Below are 25,498 nucleotides of genomic sequence, written 5' to 3'. Positions count from 1 at the left end.
GAAGTATATTTTTGGAGGAGAGGGTTGCTAATTGACTGAGTCACTGAGTTTAGAAGTTAATATATTTGAGTACTCTTGAACTGTAAATATTTCATATGAGCTAAATATAAAGAGTTACATGACTGGCAGTTAGATAATGAAAATAAATAACAGTGTGAAAGAAAAAAAGGACATGGAAATAGATGGAAGGCCAACAGGGAAGAGAAAGGAAATATGAATATGTCTTTAATCTGAAGGTTTTGTTGTCCTGGCTGCAGTATCTTTTGGGGTCTGTGTAGAAACTTCATACAATTTCTCAGTATTTGAATGTAGCTTTTTTGCTGACTCTCCTGGTCTACGAGGTAACTCTCCAGGTAAGCAAGGAGCACTCACAGTAAATAAAATAACAGCACCTTCTTTTTTATAAAAAATAATGCACAACATACTCAGGATCAACTCAGACTTTTTGCTTACATGTGATTTGGTCACTGGTAGCATATGTTAATTATGGTTCATGCTGAAAAGCACGAGGTAACATGGAAAAAAAAAAGAGAGTTGGGAGAAATGGGGCCTTTAGGGTAGATTTGAAAAAAAAGTCATCAGCCATTTTTTGGCCAGAGTTGTACCCTGTGGAGGAGACGGTGCTGCTATTTGTGAGATGTTTGTTCTTTTTTGAAAGTTGGCTGACCTGCCAAGAACAAAGACGGAAAAGGATTTTGTCAGTGAGCTCCAGCAAGAAACAAATAATTTGCCATCTAAGTCTGCATTTATTTGAGACTTTATTTGGTTGTAAATTTTGGAATTGTTGAATTCCAAGTAGGACATGTTCATTCTTGGTTTGGGATATTTTTGATGCTGTAGTACTAACTAGTTGTAGATCCTGTAATCATAGCAATTTGGTGGTGACCAGGGAGCTGATCCCAGGGTTGTGCTGTCTGTGCTGTAAGAAGTCTTGGGGAGATGACAAAAGGAGGCTTTCCTGGAATGTGGTGATGCCAGGGTATCTCTATCCAGGAACAGTGGGGCCGGGGACAGTGGGATGTGGCCAATGTGAGTGAAGGGGTTTATAAATGGGAACAGCATTACAGATACAGAAGAAGAGAAGCACTCTTGGGTCTGTATGGGTGGAAATCCCAGACTTTAAATGTACTGCTGGGATTAGACTGGGTATCCCTGGATCAGGCCAGTGATAATGATCAGGACCTCTTAACTGAGATCAGAGAAGCGTTATGATGGACGATTCCAACTACCTGGACAAAGACCAGGTAGTGCCTTATCAGGAGGGGAGGTAGAGGGAACATTCTTCCAATTCAGTGAATGACTGTTTCAGCTTAAACTGTCAGAAGAAGTAGCTTTTTGGATTGTTGTGGTGCATAGAACCAAATTTAAGTGCTAGTAATGGGAAGGCTTGTAACAACTGCAGTACAATTAGATATAACTGATTAGAATGGGACAGCAGCCAAAATAAATCCAGAACGTGGATATTCAATTTCAAGAAATTAAAATACCTAAAAATGAAACAAGTTGTTTGAAAATCCCCCAAACCATGAAAAGATCTGTCCAAAAGTGAGCAGCCGATAGGGAACTTGTAGGCTGTTTAAAAAATTCTGTCAGAAGCCTGAACAGCAAACAAATTGGGGTGGTGGTGGTGGGGTGTCCCCAGTATCCCTCCATGGTTCAACAGGAAAGCTAAAAAAAATCATAGGGAAGAGATGAGCATTTAAAATGAAAAGTGTGGCAGGTGAGAACAGGAAAATCTGTATGGTGGCAGGTAAAATGTAAAACAAGAATTAAAAAGAGTGAAAAATAAGTTGAACAGTGCCTTGCATAGCAGGCTTAAACCAGTTGTAATATATTCTCCAAATTCATCAAGAGCAGGAATCCAGGTAGCGATTAGCGATTGTGTGGGACTGCTTGGTGGCCAAGGATGAAGTAATGGGCACCCGAGGGTGGTAACGTGTAACGGAAAAGCTCAGAGTGAGTTCCTTGTTTTCACAGTTAAAGGTGGGCCCTAGAGAACCTCCAGGGAACACCATAGATAACTGAGTTCCACAGTAATAAGGTTATAAAGTACAAAACCACTGCTTACTTGCGAGCATGCTGTCAGCATGGCTTCTGTACAAGCAAATTCCACCTTGTTATTGTCCTGGAGTTCTCAGAGTGCATGGGTAGAGGGGAAGCTACAGGTATAATTAAATTTTCAGAAAACATTTGACAAAGCTGTATTGAAGGAGGTTTCCCCAGGCTTGGAGGAAAGGTGCTCTATGAATGGAAGCTTCTGGAAGGAGAGATTTGGACTGCAGGGCACCTCATGACGTGACCTCTTTTTTGTTCACAGAAGGTAGGTGGCTCAGGCTCTTGACCACTGGGCTTTTGAGAATGTGCAGGGTTGGATGTTTCACCACCCCTGTGGGACAGTCTTGTAGTGTAGACCTCTCACATGGTGAATAAATTTTTCCTCACACTGAACTGGAATTTTTCTTGTTGCAGTTTACAACCATTACATCTTTTTCTAGTCTCTTGAGATGAGTCTGGCTGTGTGTGTTATGTATCTTTTAGTCTAGCTTGAGACAAGCCTTCGTTGCTGCCAGGACTCACAGCTGACTCATGTTGTACTTGTCCACCAGGATTCTTCAGGTTCTTTCCTGCAGACCTGTGGCCTCTCAGTTTGTTCCCAGCCTGTCGTGTTGCATGGGGTTGCCCTGTCCCTAGGGCAGCCTGTAGCCCTTGCCGCTATTGAACTTCTTGAGGTTCCTGCCAGCCTGTCCTGCCAAGTCGCAGCTGAATTACAGCTCTGCATTCCAGGCTTCTGGATTGCACCTCCCATTTTGGTCTTATCCATGGATTTTCTCTGAAGGCATGTGCTGTACTGTTGAACTTGTCATGATGAAGATGTTAGTACTGTGTCCACTGTCATCTCTTGTGCATAGCTTTTTGTTACCAGCCACTAGTTAAATTGTTGCTATGTAGTCACAGTCCTTTGAATCTGGCCATCCACGCAGTTTTCCTGTGGACAGGACTCTGTCCATAGTTTATATCTGCCCAATGTGGCTGCAAGCATACCAAAGGACTCTGCATTACTGAAGGGAGATACCGAATATTCATAGCTCTTATTTTCCAGGGCAAATAATTTCATCAGAAGTGGCAGTCAGATTGGGCAGGCACCATTTGGCTTTGGTGGATCCATGCTTCTTGTTCCCAGTTTCTTGCTTGTCCTTTGCGTGTGTACGAATGATCTCCATGGGGATTTGCTCCATAGTCCCCTGAGACACTGGGATGAAACAGACAGCTGGCTTCTCTCTCCCTTGTTTTCTGTCTTGAAGGTGACATTTGCCCTTTTCCAGTCATAAGTCACCTTCCAGATTGATGTGACCTTTCTAAAATGATAGGAAGCAGATCCTTCTCCATCGTGTCTGGTGTTAGTTGTGTATGTCCAGTTTTCCTAAGGCAGTCTCTAACTTCATCTTCCATTGTTAGTGCCAGTGTTAGTGTCTGGGAGCAGCAGGGAAGGGCCAGTGAGTGGTAGCACAGCAGGCAGCTGCAGCAGCAAGGGCGCAGTCCCTCAGGACCCACGGGGAGAACTGGGCGATGGCAGGAGTCAGGCAGGAGCTTGAGTGGGCAGGTGGATCCCAGGGAGGCACCTTTGTGCTCCAACTAGGAGGTTAGGTCTATAGCTCAGGTGGGAGCCAGAGGGGAGATCTGCAGCTTAAAAGCAGTTCCCAAGACAGGAAGTGGAGTTGCTGGTGCCTTCAGTAGTGCTTTCTGGAAAAGCTGTCCCCAAGGTCACCAGCTGCATTGTCTTGGTCTTGAGCCCAGGTAACCAAACCCCTAGGATGGGATATATTTTCTGGGGGTTCTGACAGGTGACACTTTCACCTTCCAAGCTCTCCCATGAGGCACAAGGACTTGGGAGGCCTGAAAGCAGACCTTGATAGTAAAGCCCGAAGAAAGGAAGACATTGAATCCCTCAGCCTTTCCTGTATCCTTGGTCAGTTGATGCCTGCCTGCTCAGCTTCTGACCAGCAGGTTTCTTGGCCTGTTGCTACTAGTGTGCTCAGAGGAGCCCTAGGAGCCCTTCTTGTTGCATTTTGTATCCCTTGCCAGATTTGAGACAGCTAAGCTTTTGATCTCTGCGTGCTTCAGCAGTTCTGGTGAAGTCCTCATAGGTACCTGGTCTTATCTTGGCCTCCCACATTCTTCCTTTTTGAGCTTAGTCAGAAGTTGTCTGTCAAACTGTCCTCCCCTTGCGTCTGCTCATTTTCTTGCCTGTTGGGGTGGAATGTGCTCTTGCACTTGGGAAAGCTGTCCTTGATGATCAGATGTTGCCTCTTCAGGCCCCCCTGTAGCACTGTACAGATCAGATCAGTCTTCTGAACAAACTATAAGCTGGCTGTTTATTTTACTTGTCATCTTCACTTCTCCTGAGATCTTGAACTTCTACCATGTTACATCACCACCTAAAAAAATGATCTTTGATACACTGAGAAACATGACTTTTGTTCACCCCACCATATTGCTCTTACAGTGGATATTGGTGCTTAAACTGGGTTTGTCCAACATCTTTACCAGTGATCTGGAGGACTGAATGGCCAATAAGATTTTCTAAGTTTTTTGATGTTACCAACGATTTAAGTTCAAGACTGAGTGATCAAAAAGTGGCTTCAGTGGAAAAACTTCAGTGTAGATAAATTTACAAGAAGTTAATATAATGAATATAAATATGGTTTAGATTGTTTTTTCTAAATTAAAGGTAATTAATCTAGGGAAAAACAATCTAAACCCTGCCTAACGGGAGACTGAACTCAGAATGGGCAATTGTGACTCCAGGAGGGGAACCTGAGGGCAGCGATGGGTCACTGAAATGATTCCTTGTGTAAGCAGCAGCCAGACAAAACATTGATGATGCTGGCTGGCTTAGGACAACAGACAGAGACATCATTTTACTGCTCTGTCGTAAAGCTGTGGTTGTAGCCACATCTTGTGTATTACGTGCATCTGTGGTTGCTGTGTCTGAAGTGGGCGGTGACCATGACCATAGTGGATGGAGCAGATTTTTAAAAACCCAAGAGGAGCTGAAGAGTGGGAGCCTGATTTGGAGACAGAATGTGATCAAGGTTCACAGAATCCTGAAGGCAGAGGACGTGCTGAAAGCCAAGCTGCTCACCCAGTCCTTTTGTACCAGGACTGAAAGCCCTTGGAAACTGGTGGAGGTGGCCATGCTCACACAGGTCCTGCCGGTGTAGCTGTGTGAGGCAGACCATGCGTCTGCTCTAGGCAGATGTTGCTGGGCTCCCCCTGCCTCTGTCAGCAGGACAGATGCTGTGTGAAGCAAGTGGTGTAATAAATCCATTTACTTAAAAGCAATGGCTCCTACTGAGTAGCTGAGTGTTGAACGCCATCATTTAAACTGGTTTTTTCCCCAGCAAAAAAAATCTCAAATATCCAATACTTTTTTCCTGATTTTTTTTTTTGAGCAGGTTATTCTAGCAACTAGTGTTGCTAAGACATGAATAACTACAGATGTTCTCAGAACTAATCACACCCTGATAAACACCATGTCTGCCCCTAATGCAGAATAACAAAAAAAGTAAATTTACTGTAGTCACAACCTCTGTAATAAAATCGTGGTGAAGGTTGAGTACTGAAAGAGTTTCTCTAGTAGAACTGTAGGTGCATTTCATGGTAGCCTCTGGTACTAGTTATATGACTTTTTGATATGTCTGAGTCAAATCTTTTATTGAAAAGGAAATTTAGAACTGCATAATGTCAGTAATTCCTTTTTGTGGTTAATGTGATGCAGGTTTGCTGTCTGACTGAGAGAGGCTTAAAATGTTCTGTCTTTTGTTCAGGAAGTGTCCTAATCTATTATAATGTGTCTGAAGTGGCTTTTAGGAATTAAACGCAGTGTGTCCTGCTGTTGGAAAGTTTGTTTTTAAAGCCATGGAAGTCAAACAGCATTTTTTTTCTGTCTAGGGCTGCAGCTCTAGAAATTTGTGACCTGTTTATTAATTTCCAGAAACACAAAAATGTATATGAGCTGTGAGATTTCAGGTACCACCCTGTGTGGCCTTCAGGGAAAAATCTGTCCTGTCTCACTGCAAATTATATCCTCAGGAACAGAGGAGGGAATCAACTCTTTTACTTAGCTGACGTTTCTGTAAATCACTGTACTTCGGTTTTGTCACTGAAAGGTAGCAGCAGTTCTGTGTTCTTGTGCCCTGTGAGCGATGCACATTGGCTCTGTCTAGCAGGAATTGCCACATGATTTCTGGGCTCAGTGGGAGTTGTTTTTCTTGAGGATGAAGTTGTTGTTTCCAAATCTTCCTTTTGTGAAAACAGTTCTTTTCCCCATTAAAAATTTCCCTGCTGTTTCAAAATCAAATTGAAAAAACATTGCATAAGAACTGGGAAAATAAGCATGTGTCATTGGTCAAGCAGAGTGAGCTGCAGACAGTCAGATCACTGATAGCCCTTCAAGGATCTAAAAATCATGGGGAAATTCCTGTCAATGGAACAGACATTGCTTGGGGGAAAATGAGATTTGTATATCCATGTTTAATTTCAGTTATTTTCTCACTGTATTTATTTCTTATTTTATTTCTCGCAGCACAATTTTTTTTCCATTTTAAGGTTACGAACTTTAATCAAACCATGATTTTTCAGTCCCACAGGACAGCATTTGGAGGCTTGTCATGACCATCCATACCTTCAGAAATAGGGCATACAAAATGCCTTCCTTGTAACTTTTACAGTGTTTGATTCTGAAATTTCCTGGGAAGAAGGAGCACGGAGAGAGAGCAGGGAATCATGGAGCAGCACTCATAACAAAGGTTTATTCTCCTGGTTGTCGCAGTATTTTGAAGATACCTGTGGGTGTTGTACCTAGGGGCATGTGGGTGTGTGTGGAGGATGAGAAAAGCCAATAGGGGAGTATCAATGTTTGTCGTGAGCTCTGCTTCTGGATTTGTTCAAGACAGGGAATCAACAGGCTGGTGTGTAGCCCAGCTTTCATTCATTAACTTGAGTCCTTTTTCAGCTCTGCTTCTGAAGAAGGAAGCTAGGAGAAAACTGTTCATGAAGAGGGTAGATTTAACAAGAGAAAGCCTGAAGGATGGTGTCTTGAAGATGGATTTTAGAGGGCATTTTCAAGACTTGTTTTGGAGAGCAAGGCTGTTTGAGGAGTTGGTTGTCAATAGTATTAGAAAGTAGGACTCAGCACAGGGGGGTTGGCACCACAGTGTGAAGTTAGAAATCCCACTTCCTTTTCCTTCTTACTTCAGCTGATTTTCAAACACTGGAGTAAGGTACCTGTTCCCATTGGTTTGGAAGCTGTGGGGTGACAGTCACAGACATGGACAGAATTTGACAGTTACAAATGAACTCCTGTGCACCATGGGAACGAGGGTATGCACTGTGCTACTGCCAACTGCTTCTGAGAGCAAGTGACTTGTGTGAGGTATTTCATTCCGTGGTGGAGGAGGAAAGCTCACTGAGCCCCTCCTGCTCTCTCCTGTCTCTGCACAGGGTTGCACTACTACGGTGAGTCCCTTTTCTTTTGAGTATCTGTAATGATTTTTGATTTTCACCAGATTGAACATTTTACACACCAGTTTATTCACTCATTTTGTTTGCATCACTGTAATGTTACAACTCATGAAGAATTTCTATGATCTTGGTTTTGCCTGGAGGAAGAAAAAAATGAAACTTAGTACACAAAGTTGTTCAATTCCTGACAGTTCCTTAAGGGGCTGTTTTATTCCGTAAACCAGGAGCCAGGCTGATGCTGTAATTTCCTGGGGTCTTTAATCAAGCTGTTTCAAAGCATAATGGGAGATTCTTGTTGTTGGCCTGTATTTGCTAAATCCTCAGGAGGGATCCTGTAGGAGCAGGCATCAGGTTGGATGTGCTGCCTTGGTATATAGTCAGAACACTGATCAGCCTGTGTTCAATAATAAGCTGGAAATATTTCATCAGCTTGGCAGGTGAAATACTATCATAGTTGGATATAGGAGTGCTGAGATACAGGGAAAAATAAAATATATCTGGGTGCCTGCTTACACTGTAATGTGGAGGAGCACAGGCCATTGCCGGTGCGGGGGATGACTGAGAGCATATTTTGCCTGAAGATTAAAACTTAAGTCAAACCTTCAGAATAAAAACACTCAGCAGCTGTGCAGTGCATAGTAACGTCAATATGTGTCTCTTTTACCTTTGTTTTTATTTGGGTATTTTAATTAAATCTAAAAAGAACAAAGGGGGGGTTAGATCTACCATACTGCACTCTGCCAAGTTCTGCTCTTCTCTGTCAGAAGCTGTTTGTCATGTGGTGAGTGGCACAGAATGAAAACATTGTGAGGAAAAGCTCTGCTCCAGTTGGGCGATGTCTTAGATTGCTTTGGCTGCATGCTCCAATCCTGTGTGTGTCTAATGCAGCAGCATGGGACACATTGTCATGAAATGCCCCACCAGAAAATATGGGAAGACTATGCTATTCTTCTGCCTAATTAATGTATTTTTGCTGCTGTTCATTGTAAGGTGGTGGTCCTTGAATAACTAAGGAGTGAAAATAACTGCAGAGATGACTTGGACAAAACATTACAACTACTGCTGTAAAAGACAATAAGAAAATGTTTCTATAAATACATAGTACACCACTTAGACAAGTCTCTGGGGCCAGATAGGATCCAGTCAAGGTAGTGAAGGAGCTGTCAGAGGTGCTCACTAAGCCACTTTCCATCATTTCCCAGCCTTCCTGGCTAACAAGGAAGGCCCTGCTTGACTGGATGCTTGCAAATGTAGTGCCCCATCCAGAAGAAGGGTCAGAAAATGGATCTGGGGACTACAGCCTGACCTTGGTGGTGTGGAAGGTTACAGAACAGACCATCTTGCATGCCATCATATGGCACATACTGGACAACCAGGGGTCAGTCCCAGCCAGCACGTGTTCAGGAGAGGCAGATCCTGCCTGACCAATCTGATGATCTACAACAAGGGGACTTGCATCGTGGATAAGGGAGGGGCTGTGGATGTGTCTACCTGAACCTTAGTAAACCCTTTGACACCATTTCTCCTGGACAAACTGGCTGCTCAGGGCTTGGACAGGTGCTCTCTTTGCTGGGTTTAAAACTGTCTAGATGGCTGGGCCCAGATGGTGAAGGGGAATGGAACTACATCCTTCTGTGGCTGGGCACTGGTGGAGTTCCCCAAGGTTCAGTATTGGGGACCAGCCCTGCTTAATATCTTTATGAATGTTCTGGACAAGGGGATGGAGTGCATCCTAAGCACAACAATCCCATGGAACGCTCCAGGCTAGGAGGAAAGTGGCTGGAAGGGGGCCTAGCAGGAAAGGACCTGTGGGTGCTGGTTGACAGCTGCTGAACATGAGCCAGCATGTGTGCCAAGGGCATCCTGGCCTGCGTGAAAAATGGTGTGTCAAGCAGGAATAGGGAAGTGATTGTCCCCCTCCTTCGGGTTCAGTTTTGGGCCCCTCACTAGAATACAGACATTGAGGGGCTGGAGCATGTCCAGAGAAAGGAGCAGAGCTGGGGAAGGGTCTGAAGCACAAGTCTGATGAGGAGCAGCTGGAGAAGCTGGTGGGGCTCAGCCTGGAGGAGGCCTGGGAGGATCATCTTTCTCTCCACAGCTCCCTGACAGGAGGATGGAGCCAGGTGGGGTTGATGCCTTCGGTTTTAACTTTTGTATTTTCCAAGTCCTGCACTGCGCAGTGTGTAACTGAAGTTTCTTGTAGCCTGTTAATTTCTGTGCTCTCGTGCTAGGTAGACATAACAAAGCCTCTCCAGGTCCTAGGCCCAGAAAGTATAAACCAAAGAGCCTCTAAGAGGGGGGTAAGCTGAGGGGAAATTACATCATTAACTGAAGCTTTAATTGGAGAATTAACCCTGATAGGCAAATGAACCAAACCTATAAAAGTGTGAATAACTCGTGACCCGTTGTCCAGGTCCATCTTGGCAGTGGCCTCTGGCCCCCAGGGGTACCTTTGAAGGCCTTTCAAATACCTGCCTTATTCCCTTACTCCTGTCTTGTCTCTCTTTCTAGGAGGCCTCTCAAGGCATCAGGGTCAGGCTCTGCTCCCAGGGGACAGGGGATGGAACAAGAGAAAATGGCCTCAAGCTGTGCCAGGGAAGGTTTAGATTGGATATTAGGGAAAATTTCTTCACTGAAAGGGCTGTTCTGCCCTGGCACAGGCTGCCCAGGGTAGAGGTGGTCACCATCGTTCAAGGGATTTAAAAGACAAGGCACTTGGGGGTATGGGTTAGTGGTGGCCTTGGCAGTGCTGGATGTAGCGGGTTGGGTTTGTAACCGGGCATAAACACCAATTTAGTGTAGTGGTTTGGCCCAAAATACTCATTACTGTTTATCTTCTGTGAGATAAGAATTAGGAGAAATGCAAAGCAGGCACCAAACTTGAAAGAATATAAAGAAGTTTATTAACAGATCTAAAAGAAGGAAAAAAAATTATACCATACCTTCAGAACTCTCCTCCTCCCCCCACCTTCCTCCCTTCTCCCACTGACAATGTAAAAAGACAACCCTTGAGATGTTCAGTCTGTTTACCACTTCCATAATAACCATGTTCAGTCCATTTAGAAAGAGAAGTCTCTTCTTGCTCATGCTATGAAAACATTATCACAACGAGACAGCCGCCCACTTCCAAATATTGTTCAGTCCATTTAGGAAGAGGAGTCTCTCTGCTTGCATGTGAGTCCCTTCCCCCGACTTGCAGCTTTTCCCGCAACTGCTTTCGAGGGTCCACTCTTGAAGTTTTTGGGGTACAATTTTAAGGTTGAGCTGTTCAGAAAAAAAAAACAGAGGCCCTCCTCCTTCCCTGGGAGCAAAGGGTCCTCCTCATCTTCATCTTTAGGACTATCTCTGGGAGCATCTCTAGGAACTGAGGTTTTCTCCTTTCCCGTGTGGAGCAAAAGTCCTCATCTGGTCCATCTCTAGGAACTGAGGTTTTCTCCTTTCCCGTGTGGAGCAAAAGTCCTCATCTGGTCCATCTCTCCCTGTCCAAACTTCTCATGAAATTACAGCTGCGTCAGCATCTGCCTATCTCAGCGCAGGTGCTTTTGCTTACGAGTTGAACACTCCACCCCCCCATATCTTCATGGAATTACAACGGGATACTCTGATATATCATAGCTTCACAACAGAATTTCAGCTTTAAGCATCTCCTCTCTCTCTTCCCTCAGGTTTTCAGCTCTTCACAGCAATAAAAGGGTTAATCTCACCTCGGCCTTGCAGCTTTGCAGCTGGAATGTTGAATTTTTCTTATCGAAGTGGAGAGGGGGGAGAGCCGAACCGCTCCGGCTGCCCATGGCAAGGCAGTGAGGGGGCTCCATGGCTGGAACAGGTCCATCGGCTCTGGGATGGCCATGGCCCGGCCCGGCCTGGCCCAAGCAGGGACTGGCCAGGCCCACTGGCCCCCTCATGGGCCCTGCTGCCACCTGTCCCGGCACCAGAAACGAGAGAGAGCTTGGGGGGGAGTTTGTCTATTCTTAAGTGTGTATCACAGAGGCGGTCACAACTTTAAGTGGCTTAAAGAATTGTCCATATTCAAACTGGCCAGCTGATAGGTTCTATCAGGTCCCAGAGGAAGCTGTAAGCACCCCTTAGCAAGGTCATCACCTCCGGGACTGTGCTTGCTAACCTGTGACACTGGGTATTGGTTGGACCTAATGATCTTGGAGGTTTTTTCCAACATAAATGATTCTATGGTTTTATTCCAAATCACTGTTTAATAGATGTAACTTCATTACCCCAATCAAAGCTTTGTTCTTAGGGAAATAGTGACTGATTTAAAGTAATACAAAACCATAGTCAATTAGCTTTTTTTTCCTAATCAGTGTAATTACTGTGTGTTGGTTTTATCACACTATCCTGACTTTAATTATTTGCAGCTTGGGAGAACTGTTTCTTGCATGAAACTTTATATCCAAAGCCAAGGCAGATGGGCTTGAAAAGCACAAGCTGAAAGTAAATAGCAGTCTATCCAGGCTCTGTTCATAGCGGGCAGCTTTCAGAAATTCTATCCAGAGTATCTAGTTTGAGAAAGTCTGACCAAGCTGGACTTTGTATTTTAGGATTTTTAATACATGTTTTAGTGCAAGAAACTGGAGATCACTTGCCAGGGCTTTTAATAGTGAATTACTGGCATTAGGATGTTATGCAGAGCAGAAGGCAGCTGCTGAGAGCGATTCTGAAGCCCAGTCTTCTGCTCTGGTGCCTTCTGGTTGGAAGTTTAGATAACATGATTCCTTAAATTGAGCAAACAAAATAAAATGACACACCAAATTCTTAATATTTTGCGTTGTTGGTGTTCCATGCAAGTTGGAATTAAACAGGATGGTTATTCAAAACAAGTCTAGATTAAATAAAAACTGGTGTTTAATTCACATATTACAGAATAGTTTTTATCAGGTAATTAACAAAAATCATCCCATAAAGGGAAAAAGTGTGGTACTTTGCTGGTTTCTAGAAGCAGAACCATGGACTCATTTTTCTGAATGTTTCTTTCATTGCAGCAGCTCATTTAATGGCTTCTTGCACTTGCTTCCATTTTGTACTGTTTTTCTCATTCACAAACCCAGTGGCCCACAGAATCATTCTTACCACCTGAATTGTCTTTTGAGACCTCCTTCACACAGAAGTATGAACAGATACACCCTGATCAAGCCCCAGCTGCCCCCAGAGCTGTACGTCCCCGCTTCCTTCTCCTGGGAGCTCAGCAGGCACAGTTGCCTTGGGGAGCTAGGCCATGGTGGGATGGGGACCAGTGCCCTTGCGTGTGACCACAGCAGTTTGGGCTCTCTGCAGAACTGAACATAATAAAGATCTTCTTTGATACTTCTGCTGCTGTGTTCACTTAGGGTTTAAAAATGTTCCGTAATAACGGGTGATAAACTTACCTGAAGTGCAGTTACCTTGAGTTTTATACAAGTTAAAAATCTAATTTTGAGATTTGATGTGCAAGAAGAAAAAAACCAACCAAGGATACCCCCTAAAAAACCCCAACAAAAAAATCAGTGTTGTGTATTTTCAGTTTTTAAAAATCATCTTCGTTGCTGGTGAGCTGCTGGCTCAGTGTGCTCCTCTGAGGCAGCTCAGGCTGAGCAGGTACAAGATGCTGGGTTTGTTTTTTGGGAAAGCCAAGCTCTGGGCAGTTCAGACCTCTGCTGCTGGATAAGGAGGTGTCCAACAGCACCTGGAGGAGCTTGGGCACCTGGGGCTTGTACCCGCCAAGGGCTGGGGCTGGCTGAAGGACAGCTGGGGATTAGCTGTGGTGGAGCAGGGCAGGAGCAGCTGCTCTGTGGATCCTCCTCCTTGTGGATTTGGCCCTGGAGCTGACAGCAGCTTCACTCAGCCTCTCAGTGCGGGAGGAGAGAGGCAGGCAGAGGTGATGGCTGGGAGAGGTACTTGCCATACCACGATCCAAGGACTTTCTGTGCCCAGTCACAAGAAGATGTGTGCCTGCTCTGCATGAGAACCTGGTGACTGAGTGGGTGATAGAGGTGAAAAGCCTGTTGTATATTTATCACCGTGACTGATGTCTCTGTTTCATCGAAGTGAAACATCAAATAGATGGTAAAATTATAGTTTCATTTACCATGACTGTGGCTGAAAAGGCACATCCTGCTGCTCTGCTTGCATGTTTTTCCTGACCCACATCCTGCTTGCTCCTGTGGAACAGGGCTGTGCGGGGCCAGAGCTGATCTCTCTGACAGCAGCTTAGCAGAAGAGATTGTGCTTGGGTCTCTCTGTTTTTTCTTTTCTTTTTTTCCCTTAGCAGATCCTACATCCAGACTGCTGTTCAACCACACAAGCCTCTGGTGGCCATGAAGGAGGGAGTGTCAGGCAGGCAGGAGTGGGCTGCGGGAGGTGGGGAGAGGCAGGAGCTCTCCCTTCTCCCACACCAGTGTAAGCTGCTGCTGGCCTTGGCTGGGGGAGAGTGCCCTCACCCCTTGCTCCCAGGTGTGAAGTTCAGTGCCTCCATTTTACCCAGACACACACTGCTGCTTGGTCTGTGGACTGACAGCCTTGGGCACACCTTGAGTGTGAGGTGTCCTCTGCCTGTGCTGCTGTTTCTGGAGATACAGGGAAGGCATGAAGCCACCAGAGGCCAAGTTCTACCTGCCATTAAGGCAGGCACTTACTGTTCACCTGCTTTGGTTCAGTCATCTGCTTCCAGGTGCTACAAGGTGCCCGACTTACTTGGGAAGAGTGTTTTCTTCATGCATGTAACTTATTAAATGGGGCTCTGGGAATCTTTTTGTCTTTGTAATTATTTAGATCCTTCTCAAAACCAAAATTAAAGAACTACTCGCAGCCTTTAAGTAAAGCATGGCATGGGAAGTTACTGCTGTGTGGATCAATGGAATGCAAAATATTTTTCCGTACTGAAGAGTTTAGTTTGGGATTTTTCTATGAAATTACACAACAAAACAGAGTTAAATAAGAGAAGTGAAGGATGAGGGACAGGACCTCTAGGTATGAATTCCAAATCTTCTTGCTCTTGGCCATTGTATTCTGTACTCCTTTTTATAATCTCTGAGTGGCAGAGTTTCTCTTCAGTCCTGATTTTTCTCTGTTATTTCTACAAAAAATGAAAGAAATAAGATTTATATTTAAAATAAAACAAATTGAAACTGATGGAGAAAAAACTGTAAAGGTAACAATAGAGCTTTGTTTTGTAGACTTTCTTGTGTATTGTGAATAGGGTCGTTTCCAAAGAACCTGAGTTATGGACGAGACTAATTGTGAATTCAGTTGATTTAGAGTTCAGGCAATAAGGGTAAGTAGCTTTGATTAGGGGTGGCAGCCTTGCAAAATCCTCAAACCCTCAATGAAATTTTATCCTGGCACATACAATACACGCTGGCACGTAAGACCTGTCCTCAAATAAGGGAGAACCCCTTTGTGTTTTCCTGGTTAATATGAAATTATTCCAGGCTGCATAGCATCCCCGCGGCTGGCACGTGGGACTTGGCTGTGGGTGGGCTGCACGTGCTGGCAGGTTAAGTAGGTCTGGCAGGAGCCAGGGAGGGGACAGAGACATGGTTTTTAGGACACCAGAAAGTTACTTCTGTAAACTAGTTCAGTCAGTCACTTTGTATGGGGATAGTTCCATGATTTGAAGGTGCCTGAATGCTCCGAATAGGATGGGAAAACAGAAGGTCCTAGAGGAAAGAGCAGTTGATAAAATGGCCTTTCACATTTCCACAGACACTTAGAGATAGACTTTTGAGGCTGTGGAGGCAGGAATTGGTTGTACCTCAGCACAGAAAGTCCTGGATTTAATTTCTCCAACCCGCTAAGTGTTTTTCAGCATTTTTTCTAATTTCTGTAATCCCCTAAAGTTGTGCTGTGCAGGCGTGTGGCAGAGCAGGTGCTGCTGGGGTGGCAGAGGAGGCAGCTCAGGAAAAGCTGCTCTGAGGAGGTTGGGGTTGATTTTAATAAAATGGCTCCAAAATGAGAAGGGGAAAGAGCAAAAACACAGGTCATAGTGCTCATGCACGTCATGTGGGCAGAGGGGGAAGCCAGGAGGACGCAGGCCTTTATCTTTTGCCCAGCAAATTGCAAAAGTTAATCAGGTTGTGAAAATATTCTGCAAAATTTCTTTTTCATGATTTTAAGCCCCTGGAAGATAGCAGCTTTTTGGTGTAAGATATAAGATTTCTCTGCTAAATGCTTCCAAAATAAAAATTATTTTATAAAATTTCATCAAACTTCTCTTTTTGAAAGGTGCAGTTGAAATAAAGGACTTGCTTTGCGAATTTGGCAAGGAACAGCACTGTGTGTAAATGCATTTAGGTGTACAGTCTTGTCCTGATTTTTTTTGATTGTTATATAAATGTTCTAAATTAAAACAGGTTAGATTGAATCATGCTGTTTACTGACCTAGTAGACCAGACTTGATCATTTAAAGTGTCTTTAAAATCATGGTGCACGTGTCTGATTAGTGTATTAGCTTCTACAGTCAGTGTGGTCCGAGTAAATGATGTAGAAATGTACCGTGTGCATGAAAAATCTGTATCTTCAAAGCTTAAAGCTAAATCCCTTGTTTATGAAATCTTTCCATATATGAATTTTGTATTTTATTTGGGAGATGGCCACACGAGTTTTGTGGGAGGAGTATATAACAATTAATATTCTCTGATAGCCTACATGATAAGACCCCCCAAAAGTACATAAAGCTATGAACACCTTTTTTTAACAGGGCTTGAAGACTGCTGAGGAACACACGATTTGAATCATTTAAGCATTAAAATAGTAATACCCATGGAAGAGCCACAAGACTTACCCGAACAACCAGTAAGTACATTTAAAAAAGACTAGAAATGAAAATATAAAACAAATTTGTGATCTCACAAATTCGGTATACAGTTATTTTAACTAATACTGGAAAAGAAGGCTTATACTTAGTATATTTATCCAGAGGACAAAAAGCATTTTGTTGTTTGTAAAATGTGCTGTACATTTAATTTACTATAATTGTACAGGCTGTAGTAATAAAGGAATAGTTATGTATACTTGAACTCTATGATGTTTCTATGCATGCAAAATGATTACCTGTTATGCTCAGAAAACCAGACTTATTTTAAGCCTGTTGTAGAGAAAATAAAATTTACTATTTTAGGGACAAAATCCGCATGCTGGTTATTACAGGGTATGTAGTCTTCAATTCTTCTTATGCTTGAGATCTTGAAAAGATCCCGCGGTTCATTGTTTCCACAAGTGGAAGGCATTTTTTAATGCCTAATGTAACAGTATGTTGGGGTAGGGAAGCATGTGGGAAGGTTAAAATTGCTATGTATTTGTGAAGTATTTGCAGTACTGTTTGCATTATCAATAACTGATATTAACACAGCACAGGCGTGTTGGGTAGAGAATTATCAATACAATATGAGATGAATTAAATTGCGTATCTAAAACACAATAGCAAAGGAATTAAGCAGAAATATTTGTATTAATATTCTGTTCCCAAAATAAACCTAGTGCAAACTCAACAAGAAATTGCCAAGTTACCATAGGAGTGATGCTTGTAATCTTGGAGGCCTTGTCAAATGCACACAGAAGCAGAATAATGTGCTTGAGGGCACTTTGCATGTGTTCTAAGTGAAAAGATTTTGATGCCTTTTTAGTGTGAGAATTCAATTTTCTTCAGTTAAACTAGTTAGAAAATACATTGTAATGTCATTTATGCAATTTTATGGCTTAGGAACTAAGTCAAATGAAATGGAAATGTAAACTTAAAATTATTTAGAACCTGGCTTGTCACAATCTGCAGATGATGGGCCTGAAAAATATCCACGAAATGTGAAACTAAGCAGCAAAACCATATAGTTTGTATTCCAGCTATTTGAAGGGTTTAAAAATGTACTAAAAAAGGAAATTACATCCTTATATAATGAAAACTGTCTTTATTCTTCAGGGCATGAGCGATAGGGTACAGCTAATTTTCAGTGGAGTGTCCTTTAAGCAGATTCTGCTGTAATATTCAGCTAAAGATTTTCTTGGTAATTTCTTTCAAGTATCTGATACCAGTCAGTCATTCTGTGACAGAATATAAGACTAGATGGATCATAATGAATAAGTGAGGCAGTATTTTGGTTAGAGTGGAACATTCTTGCAGGAGGAAATGGAAAGAAAATTTTGTTTTCTTTTTTGTATAGTGAGACCATTCCTGAAACACGTGAATTTTCTTTAAGTAAAAAAATAAAAGGAAACTGAGGTCAGCTTTGCAAAATCCTGTCAGCTGAATCACCCAGTGATGGTACTGTGCACACTTAATTTATTTCCCAAATGTTTTGTTTTTCTTAAATCACAGGGACAAGATTAGTAAGTTACTTCAAAAAATAATGTTTATGGCAAACTGTTGATAACTGAAGACAGAAAGGAGCCTGTAGAAAAGTCATCGAACTTCAAGTTCAGTGTATTTTACTTTAAAAAATATTAATTAAAAAAGATGGGTAGTTTTGTTATGTTGATGTGGACTGATAGTAATAATTGCTCCCAAAATGTGTCTTTTCTAGCTCAGTGTTAGACTGATCACTCAGTTCTGTACTGCTCTCTGGCATGTTGTATGGCCATAGCTTTGGTCCCTGGTTTTTGAGTGTTTCTTCCCTCTTCAAGTCTGTATTAGAATGAAAACAGTTTCTGTGCACACTGCAGGGCTAGAAAGCAGATTCAGAATTTGTAGTGAATTATTAATCTGGATTAGTTTTTAGAAGTGATTCTGTATAGTAATCTCTCACTTGTTGAATGCATTGTGGGTGGAGGTAGTTAATTTTTATAATACTTATTTTAATTCTTAATACTAGGAAATTACAAAATGTTTTTTATAAAGGACAGTGAACTTGTGCGAGCCTCACTGCAGACACCCAGCGGGTCTCTGTGTGTTTGGAATGACTGCTCACTCACATCAGACAGCAAGGGCAAGCCTGGGTCCATGGTGGGAGAGCAATGTGTTGGAAAGGGCTCCAGAAATACACCGTTTTTTCCTAATTGAAATTAGTGAGAAGTTGGCAATAATATCCCTTGTCCCTGAATGTGTGCTGTCCCCTGCTCCAGCCACAGCAGCCCAGCTGTGCTCTCCAATGGCTTGGGCAGCGTGGTCTCAAAGTTATTGCCCTGCTCGGTGATGAGCTGGGAGTGAGGAGTGTCCCTGTGTCTGCTCAGGCTTGGAAATTATCTATGGATGTCAGTCAGAGTTGGATTCATTTGTAGACTACCTGTTCTCTTGATGTTGGGAGGAAGTCTTTGTGTATGGCTCAGTAAATACAACTGACCTCCAGTCTTTCAGAGGCAGGAACAGAGCTTTCCAGCATTACTTGGCTTTTCAGTGATAGAAATTTGTGATTTGGGAGCAAGGATCAGCTAGAATGTGCCATTTGGTGCTTTTTTTTTCTTTCTGCCTTTTTTTTTTTCTTTCTTTCTTTTTCTTTTCTTAAAAAATCAATGTAAGCCACAAACCAGTGGGAAATAGGAAGATGAAGGTAGGAGAAAAGATGTACCTTAGGAGACATGTCACTCGTAGTGCAGCAGAACAGCTTAGAGAGTGAACCTTTGCAGTTGCTAAAGCTGAAACATGAATCCCTGAGGTAGACCCCATCTTTTTCCTTGTTTTAATTTCTTTTTTCTTTTTATCTCTTTTTTCATCCCTTATTTTTAAAAAGAATGAATTCACTTCTGCATCCTTTCAGTACTTGAAGGGGCCTATAAGAAATCTGGTGAGGAGCTGTGTTCAAGGGTAGGAACAGGACCATAGGGAATAGCTTCAAACTAAAAGAGAGTAGGTTTAAATTAGATTTAGGTTAGATGTTAGGAAGAAGTTCTTCCCTGTGAGGATGGTGAGGCCCTAGCACAGGCTGCCCAGAGAAGCTGTGGCTGCCCCATCCCTGGAAGTGTCCCAGGCCAGGTAGGACGGGGCTTGGAGCAACCTGGGATAGTGGAAGGTGTCCCTGCCCATGGCAGGGGGGCTGGAACAAGATGAACTTTAAGGTCCCTTCCAACCCAAACCATTCTGGGATTCTATGAAAAGTCTTCAAACTGTGATATTGTCACTTGAGAGGAAGCAAAAAACCTTTCTGCATCTCTCCAAAGATTTTCAGGGGGAAGTATATGTTGAAAGAAGGTGTTTGAAGAGATTTCCACTGCCTTTTCTATGGTTCATGCAGGAGAAGGATGCACAGGTGCCCAGGTAGGGTTTGGAGCTGGAGTGGAGTCTGGCAAGACCCAGGTGGGAGAGAAGCACGTCTTGACAGTACTCTCTCCTTGTGCCCCAGACATCAGCCTTATGTTATGGTTACTAAGTGCTGTTCCTGCATTAAATATGTTTTAAGACGTGTCAGGAAACAAAGAAGAAGCTTTCTAAGGCCATGAAAGTCTGTTGAAAGCTGTTCCCTCCCACTTCAATTTGTAGTGTAAATTGCAGTGATTAGTGATGGGTAGTACAGTGAGTTTGCATCCCACTGAAGGATCAAGATTTTGTAAATTGGGTTTGCATCCCACTGAAGTGTCACAATTTTGTAAATGTTACTGCACAGCATTAGGACATTAGGGACAATTTCTTTTAAAAACCTCCCAAGGTGGGAACAAGCCAAGGCTGGCCAGCTGAGGCCAGGACATGATGAGCTGACATCCAGAATTGCAGTTTGGCTTGACTTCTGCTGCACACTCACAATGGCTACGACATGTTCCAGGGCCATTTAAAAAAGAGAGGATGAAAATGTCTCCAGATATTTACTGATTTTTTTTTTTTTTAATGACTTTAACAATTGACTTAAAGAAAAACTCCTATCATAAAATTATAGACTGGTTTGGATTGGATGGGACCTTAAAAATCATCTAGTTCCAGCTCCGTGCCGTGGAACAATTTAAAATACTGATCACTGTGCATCACTGAGGGCATGGTTTGGCAGAGGAGGAAGATCTCCCATCGTGGGAGAACAAGCCATGATGGCCTTGTGCTGTAGATACTCATTCAGAGAGAAGTTCCAGTCCAGTGGGCAGAGCAGCAGAGTGGGGCTTTGAGCTCAAGTCCTGTCTGCTGTGAGGTGTCTTAGGAACAGCTCTCCTGTTCTAGTTTTGGTGAAAACAGCAATAAAACTGATGTGTTCATACAAAACTTCACTTCCTTTGGGGCAGAGGGCTTGGTTTGGGCATTTTTGTAAGTGAGCTGGTTTCTCTGTTCACCTTCCATATTAACAAACCACAAACTACTGAAGTTGCAGACATCAGATCGTATAGAGTACCTGACTGGAAACAGCAGTAAAATCCTGTGAAGTCTAAAATTCAAGCTGCCAACTCTAAAGTTAATTTTTAGTTTTATCCTCCATGTTATTTTGGTCTGAAGCAGTTTGCCCCTACTTTTTTTGGTGTGGCTAGTTTTTTTTCTGTCTCTTTTCCTAAAGAACCCTGTGGGCAGTTTGGCATCCTGAGCTTTCTGCTGGTGTTGGTGGCTGAGGTCCCTGCTCAGAAGCAGGTTGGCAGGGTCCCAGGGAAGGGCTGGAGCATTTGCTGCAAGGCAGAAGGATGACAGAAGGAGTTGAGAGGCACCAGGAATGGATGATAGCTGGTAACTTGGTGCCTGAGACAGCTGGGGTAACATATGTCTGCTTTCCCACAGTGTTGTAGTTGACATTGTCTTTGGGTGGGGAAGACTGGTGCAGACCCTTTGGGTGCAGGACCTTGTGGTGATGTGGACCAGAAGTAGTATGTGTTCCTGGGCAGACAGGAGAAGGACTCTGGAGAAGTCTGTGAAGCTGTGAGCTAGAGAACCACCCCAGGAGTTCATGTCAATGACTGTGACCAGCTCTTTGCTCAAGTTGAAGTTAAAAGTGCAGGAGGTTTGAGGCTGTATGATATCATTGTACTGCCATAGTCTTCTCATTCCTTTGCCCTCTCTGTGGTGTAATGAGTGCTATTGAAGTTTGTAGTGTTCTGCAGTGAGTGCCAGAGGGAAGAGATACTGAGACTAGTACAGAGATGAAAGCAGACTGAGCTCTGGAATACTGGTAACTTCCTCAGGGAGAGAAGATTGCCCTTTCAGCTTTCTCCTTCCCATCCTTTCCCCTTGTGACCTTGAGCCTTTTTTGCCCCCCTGCCTCCCAGCTCCTCTTGCCCAACAGGAATTCACCTGTATGTTACTACTTCTTTTGTTAAAGCACATTTTGACCTCTCATGGTCAAAATGCATTTCCCTCACCTTTTATTTATATTCACCCGAGAAAGAAAATGTGAATAACATGGTGAAAGGTTTATTCTTTGGAGTCCATGCAGACTGGTACCTAGCATGTACCTTCCCAGACCCCTTTTCACAGAAGACCTGCTAAACAGTGCTTGAGTGCCCTGTAGGGGCTGGGATGATACTGATGGTGCAAGTCTGGCATCTAAACCTGCTCAGGAAACGCGGAAGGCTGTAAAACTTCCTGCTTAGAGGGAGAAGGTGTGGAAAAAGAAGCCTGTGTATCCAGGCACTGACCCTGGCATCCTCCTGAGGGTTTCACAGTAGTGTTTGTAGCCTGCAAAAACCGAATTTGTGTTCAAGGCAGTGCTGTCTGTGGTGTAATACCCGGTACAGGAACAGGATCCAGCTGGAACCTACAAAAGGAGAATAAATGCTGTATTGGTTTTAGTCAGGAGTCAAAACTCCTAATTTATTACAGTGAAAGCATTCATGTTCCTATTTTTGTGCAAGATTAGAATATAGGGGGAAAGAGCAAAGGTTATGGCTGTAGTGCTGAATCCGTGCAGAATAAGATTTTCTTAAAATTTATGACTGTTTTATTCAACTTCCACAGAATTGTCCTTACCAGCTGTTTTTGTGGCTGTATATCTCAGCACCTGTTACATACATAACTAACATGACAATTCCGCTATACAAGATCCAGTGTCAGCCCTTGTCTTCTAATTAGGAAAAGGCTTGTTTAGAGATGAAGAGCCCACTGGTGAATTCTGGAGTGCAGGACAAGGCTGTGTATTTAGCCACCACTGTGAACTCTCCAGCTTGTGTTAGTTGTAGCTCTGAATGTTTTTGTCTTCGCAGGTGAAAAAAGCCAAGATGCAGGAATCCAGAGAACAGAGCCTGAGGTATGGGATTTTATATTTGATTTTAGTGTGGAACAGTTCTTTATGCTCTTTTACAATTATAAAGCTTTCATTTTATAAATTTGCCTCTTGATTTATTTTTTACAGATCTATGGCAAATGTAGCTGCATTTGTATTTGGTATAATATTGATTAAGTTCCCAATAAAAAATAATTAGCTGGCCCTACTGTATAAAGCTTTTATGAAAGTGGCTACAAAGAGTCTTAAAGGCATCATCATGCCCATCTTTCACAGATTGAGACTGTCACGTACTGCACATAACATGCGTTTAATTTGGTGAGACTGGGATATTTTAATAATATCTGTGCTACTGTTCTTAGTGAACCTGTGTGGAAAACTGCTTTGAGAAATGAAACTTTATTTGGTAGCGTCTCCTGTTTAAAGCTGTTGTGTGATACTATTTTTAGCCTCAGTAGATGCTTTCTGATGGGTATTGTATTTAGGAATTAACTATTATTATTACTACTTATAATGAGAATAGCTATATTAGGATTTTTTCTCTCTGAGTAGCTGCAAATACAGTGAAGAAAGATTTCTCTTTGGAGTCTCTGCCATTCCAATAGGAGCAAGGAGGAAACATGCCATTTCTGCAGGAGTGGACATGGTATATTCTAAAAGTTAGAAATTTGAGCTAATTACCCAAGCTCCCTTTCTGGCCCATCTGAGATCAGAAGAGTCACATCCTAGGGAGGGTTTTTTCCCTCTCTTGGGTAGAAGGGACCTGAGGGCAGCATAGGCACATCTGAACATGTAGAGGTGCTCTCCCTTCTACCTCTGAGTCACCCTGCTTCAGCACGACAACAGCTTCCCTGCGGGCACAGCGAGCTCAAGATTTGAGTGTAAACATCCTTGTATTTTAAAATTGTAGACATCCAATATTTAAAAATAGAAGAGGGGGAGGGATAAAGTTGCATTTCTAACTTAATTAAATATACTGTTTAAATATTCTGGCTCTGTTTTGATAAAACTATACATGATTTTAGGTTTGACCAATGGATTAGTTTAAAAGAATTTATTGGACCTGTTTCTCCCATTCCCCTGCACTGCAGGGGGTGGAGGAGGGAGAGAAAATCAGAAGTTTAGTTGGGCCCAGAAAGCAGGGAGGGGTGGGGGAGGGTGTGGTAAGATTTGGGTTTATTTCTCATACAGCCTCCTGCTCCCTGTGCAGGTCAGCTCAGGCACCTTTAGGCTCTTCCTGAGAGTTTAATTTGCTCATCCAACACAAAACTGTGCAGTTGTTTTTTGTTGGGATGCTGAGTAGAGTCGGGTCATGGAGGGAGGCACGGAGCGCCATGCTTGGTGCACACCTGATCTACAAGTGGAAGTACCCCTTCAGCAGCAGCAAACAGTTACCTTGGCTCCTTCACCTTGAGAAACTTCAGTCTCAGAATATCAGAACAGCACACAGATGGCTGAAAACCTCATGAAAAGCTGTGTTGCAGAACTAGCATTAATAAAACTAAAGCCAGGAAGGTAATCAGCAAGGAAAAAACAATTTCAATCAGAAATTACCTGTACTTTCTACTCTATACGTGAACAAAGCAACATTGACATGGAACCGAAACAGTGTGGGACGAATCCAAAATAATCCAGTAACCTGCAAATATTTAAGTACAGAAGTGACCCCCAGTTCAAGGATGTTTCAGCACTGGTCTTCAGGGACAAACCCAGCAGTGAGGCAATGCCCATGGGCAGGGGAGCCTGTGGCAGCAGGGCCACACACCACTGCTGGCAGCAGTTCCTCGGCTGCTGCAGCCTGGGGGAATGGAGGCTCCAAGGGGTGTTTCTCACAGAAGCCACCCCTGCAGTCCCCCCTCTACCAAGCCCTGGCCACTCAAACCCCATATAGTTTGATGTCTAATTCCAGCTGCAGATCTCTCTCTCAGAATCTCTTCATGAAATAGCAGAGAGCACAGGGCTAGGTTCTGTGAAGAGTTAGTTGCCTTGGTCAGAAAGGTTGAACCAGGGTTTATGATGCCCAAGGATGTTAATTTAAGAGTTCATAATGCTAATACTGAGCCTTTGTTGTCCGGGCAGTCATGTCAGCAACACAGAAGTCAGCGATCAGAAAACTGAATCTTCAAACCTTGGTTCAAACCTTCCCATGTCCAGTGAGAGTGAGTATCTCTGGAATTTTCCAGTTGTCTTTCCTTGTGTCTTTCCCTGGTACCATGCTTCATCAACCTTAAGCTTTGTCTTCTCCTTGTAATCCTTAGCCTGCCCTCGCTATCAGTTGTAAAGTAAATGTTTGCTGTAGTGTTTGCAAAATGTTAATGCCTGATGGTAAGGAAATATCTGTTTCTAACAAGTATTTTTGTGTCACTACCCCCCAGCTTGCTGTTGGGTGCTTCTGAGTACTGCAGTGTCTTATCTGCCTTAGACATGATTCTTCTTGAGGGTTGAGTCAACATCAATTATAATGCCTATTGTAAACATGTTTTAAAAATCATTATCTCTACACAGCTGGTTGGGTCCTTTGTAGCAATATGCCCATACACTTCATCTTGCACTCTGAATTGTATTGAATGTCTGTGGAAAGCTTCTAGGAAATAAACAGAGAGGAAACAGGCAGGGAATACAAAGATTGCATAATAAGTGAAAAGTGGAGTGTATCCATTCTTTTGGAAAAAGAGGGCTGGAGGTTATTAGGAAGGTCAGATTCCTATGTGGAATACCTTTGACTGCCAATACGTATTTCAAAGTGTAAATCAGCTCAGCTTAGCTGAAGGTATGTAAGGTGTAACTTTCCATTGTAATTGATTTGATCTTTGCTATTTTAATCCAGGTACTGTGGTGTTGCAGGAGTTAGGAGAAATTTCAGCCTGCAAAACCTGCTGCCTAACTGGATAAGCCATTTACAAATCCCAGAAACTGCATGCAGTGTTATTGTGGAA

The 25,498-nt window shown here is 43.1% G+C and overlaps 1 protein-coding gene across 5 annotated transcripts in view; it reads left to right on the top strand.

Moving 5' to 3' along the window:
- EYA3 (EYA transcriptional coactivator and phosphatase 3) overlaps positions 1-25,498 on the top strand; it is a 57,692-nt gene that overhangs the window by 5,804 nt on the left and 26,390 nt on the right. For 4 of the 5 annotated variants that reach the window (XM_068994492.1, XM_068994489.1, XM_068994487.1 and 1 more), the window contains exons 2-4: positions 16,214-16,308; positions 22,543-22,586; positions 24,642-24,721. In XM_068994492.1, coding sequence (XP_068850593.1) covers positions 16,276-16,308; positions 22,543-22,586; positions 24,642-24,721 — 157 coding nt within the window. In that variant the 5' untranslated portion in view covers positions 16,214-16,275. Of the gene's footprint in view, positions 1-16,213; positions 16,309-22,542; positions 22,587-24,641; positions 24,722-25,498 lie in introns of those variants that run through there. The other variant, XM_068994491.1, reaches the window with a different exon arrangement.

This window comes from Aphelocoma coerulescens, chromosome 23, assembly GCF_041296385.1.
Source record: "Aphelocoma coerulescens isolate FSJ_1873_10779 chromosome 23, UR_Acoe_1.0, whole genome shotgun sequence".
Lineage (NCBI taxonomy): Eukaryota > Metazoa > Chordata > Aves > Passeriformes > Corvidae > Aphelocoma > Aphelocoma coerulescens.
The sequence above is the reverse complement of the archived record's forward strand: the minus strand, read 5'-3'. Positions and strand labels throughout refer to the sequence as shown.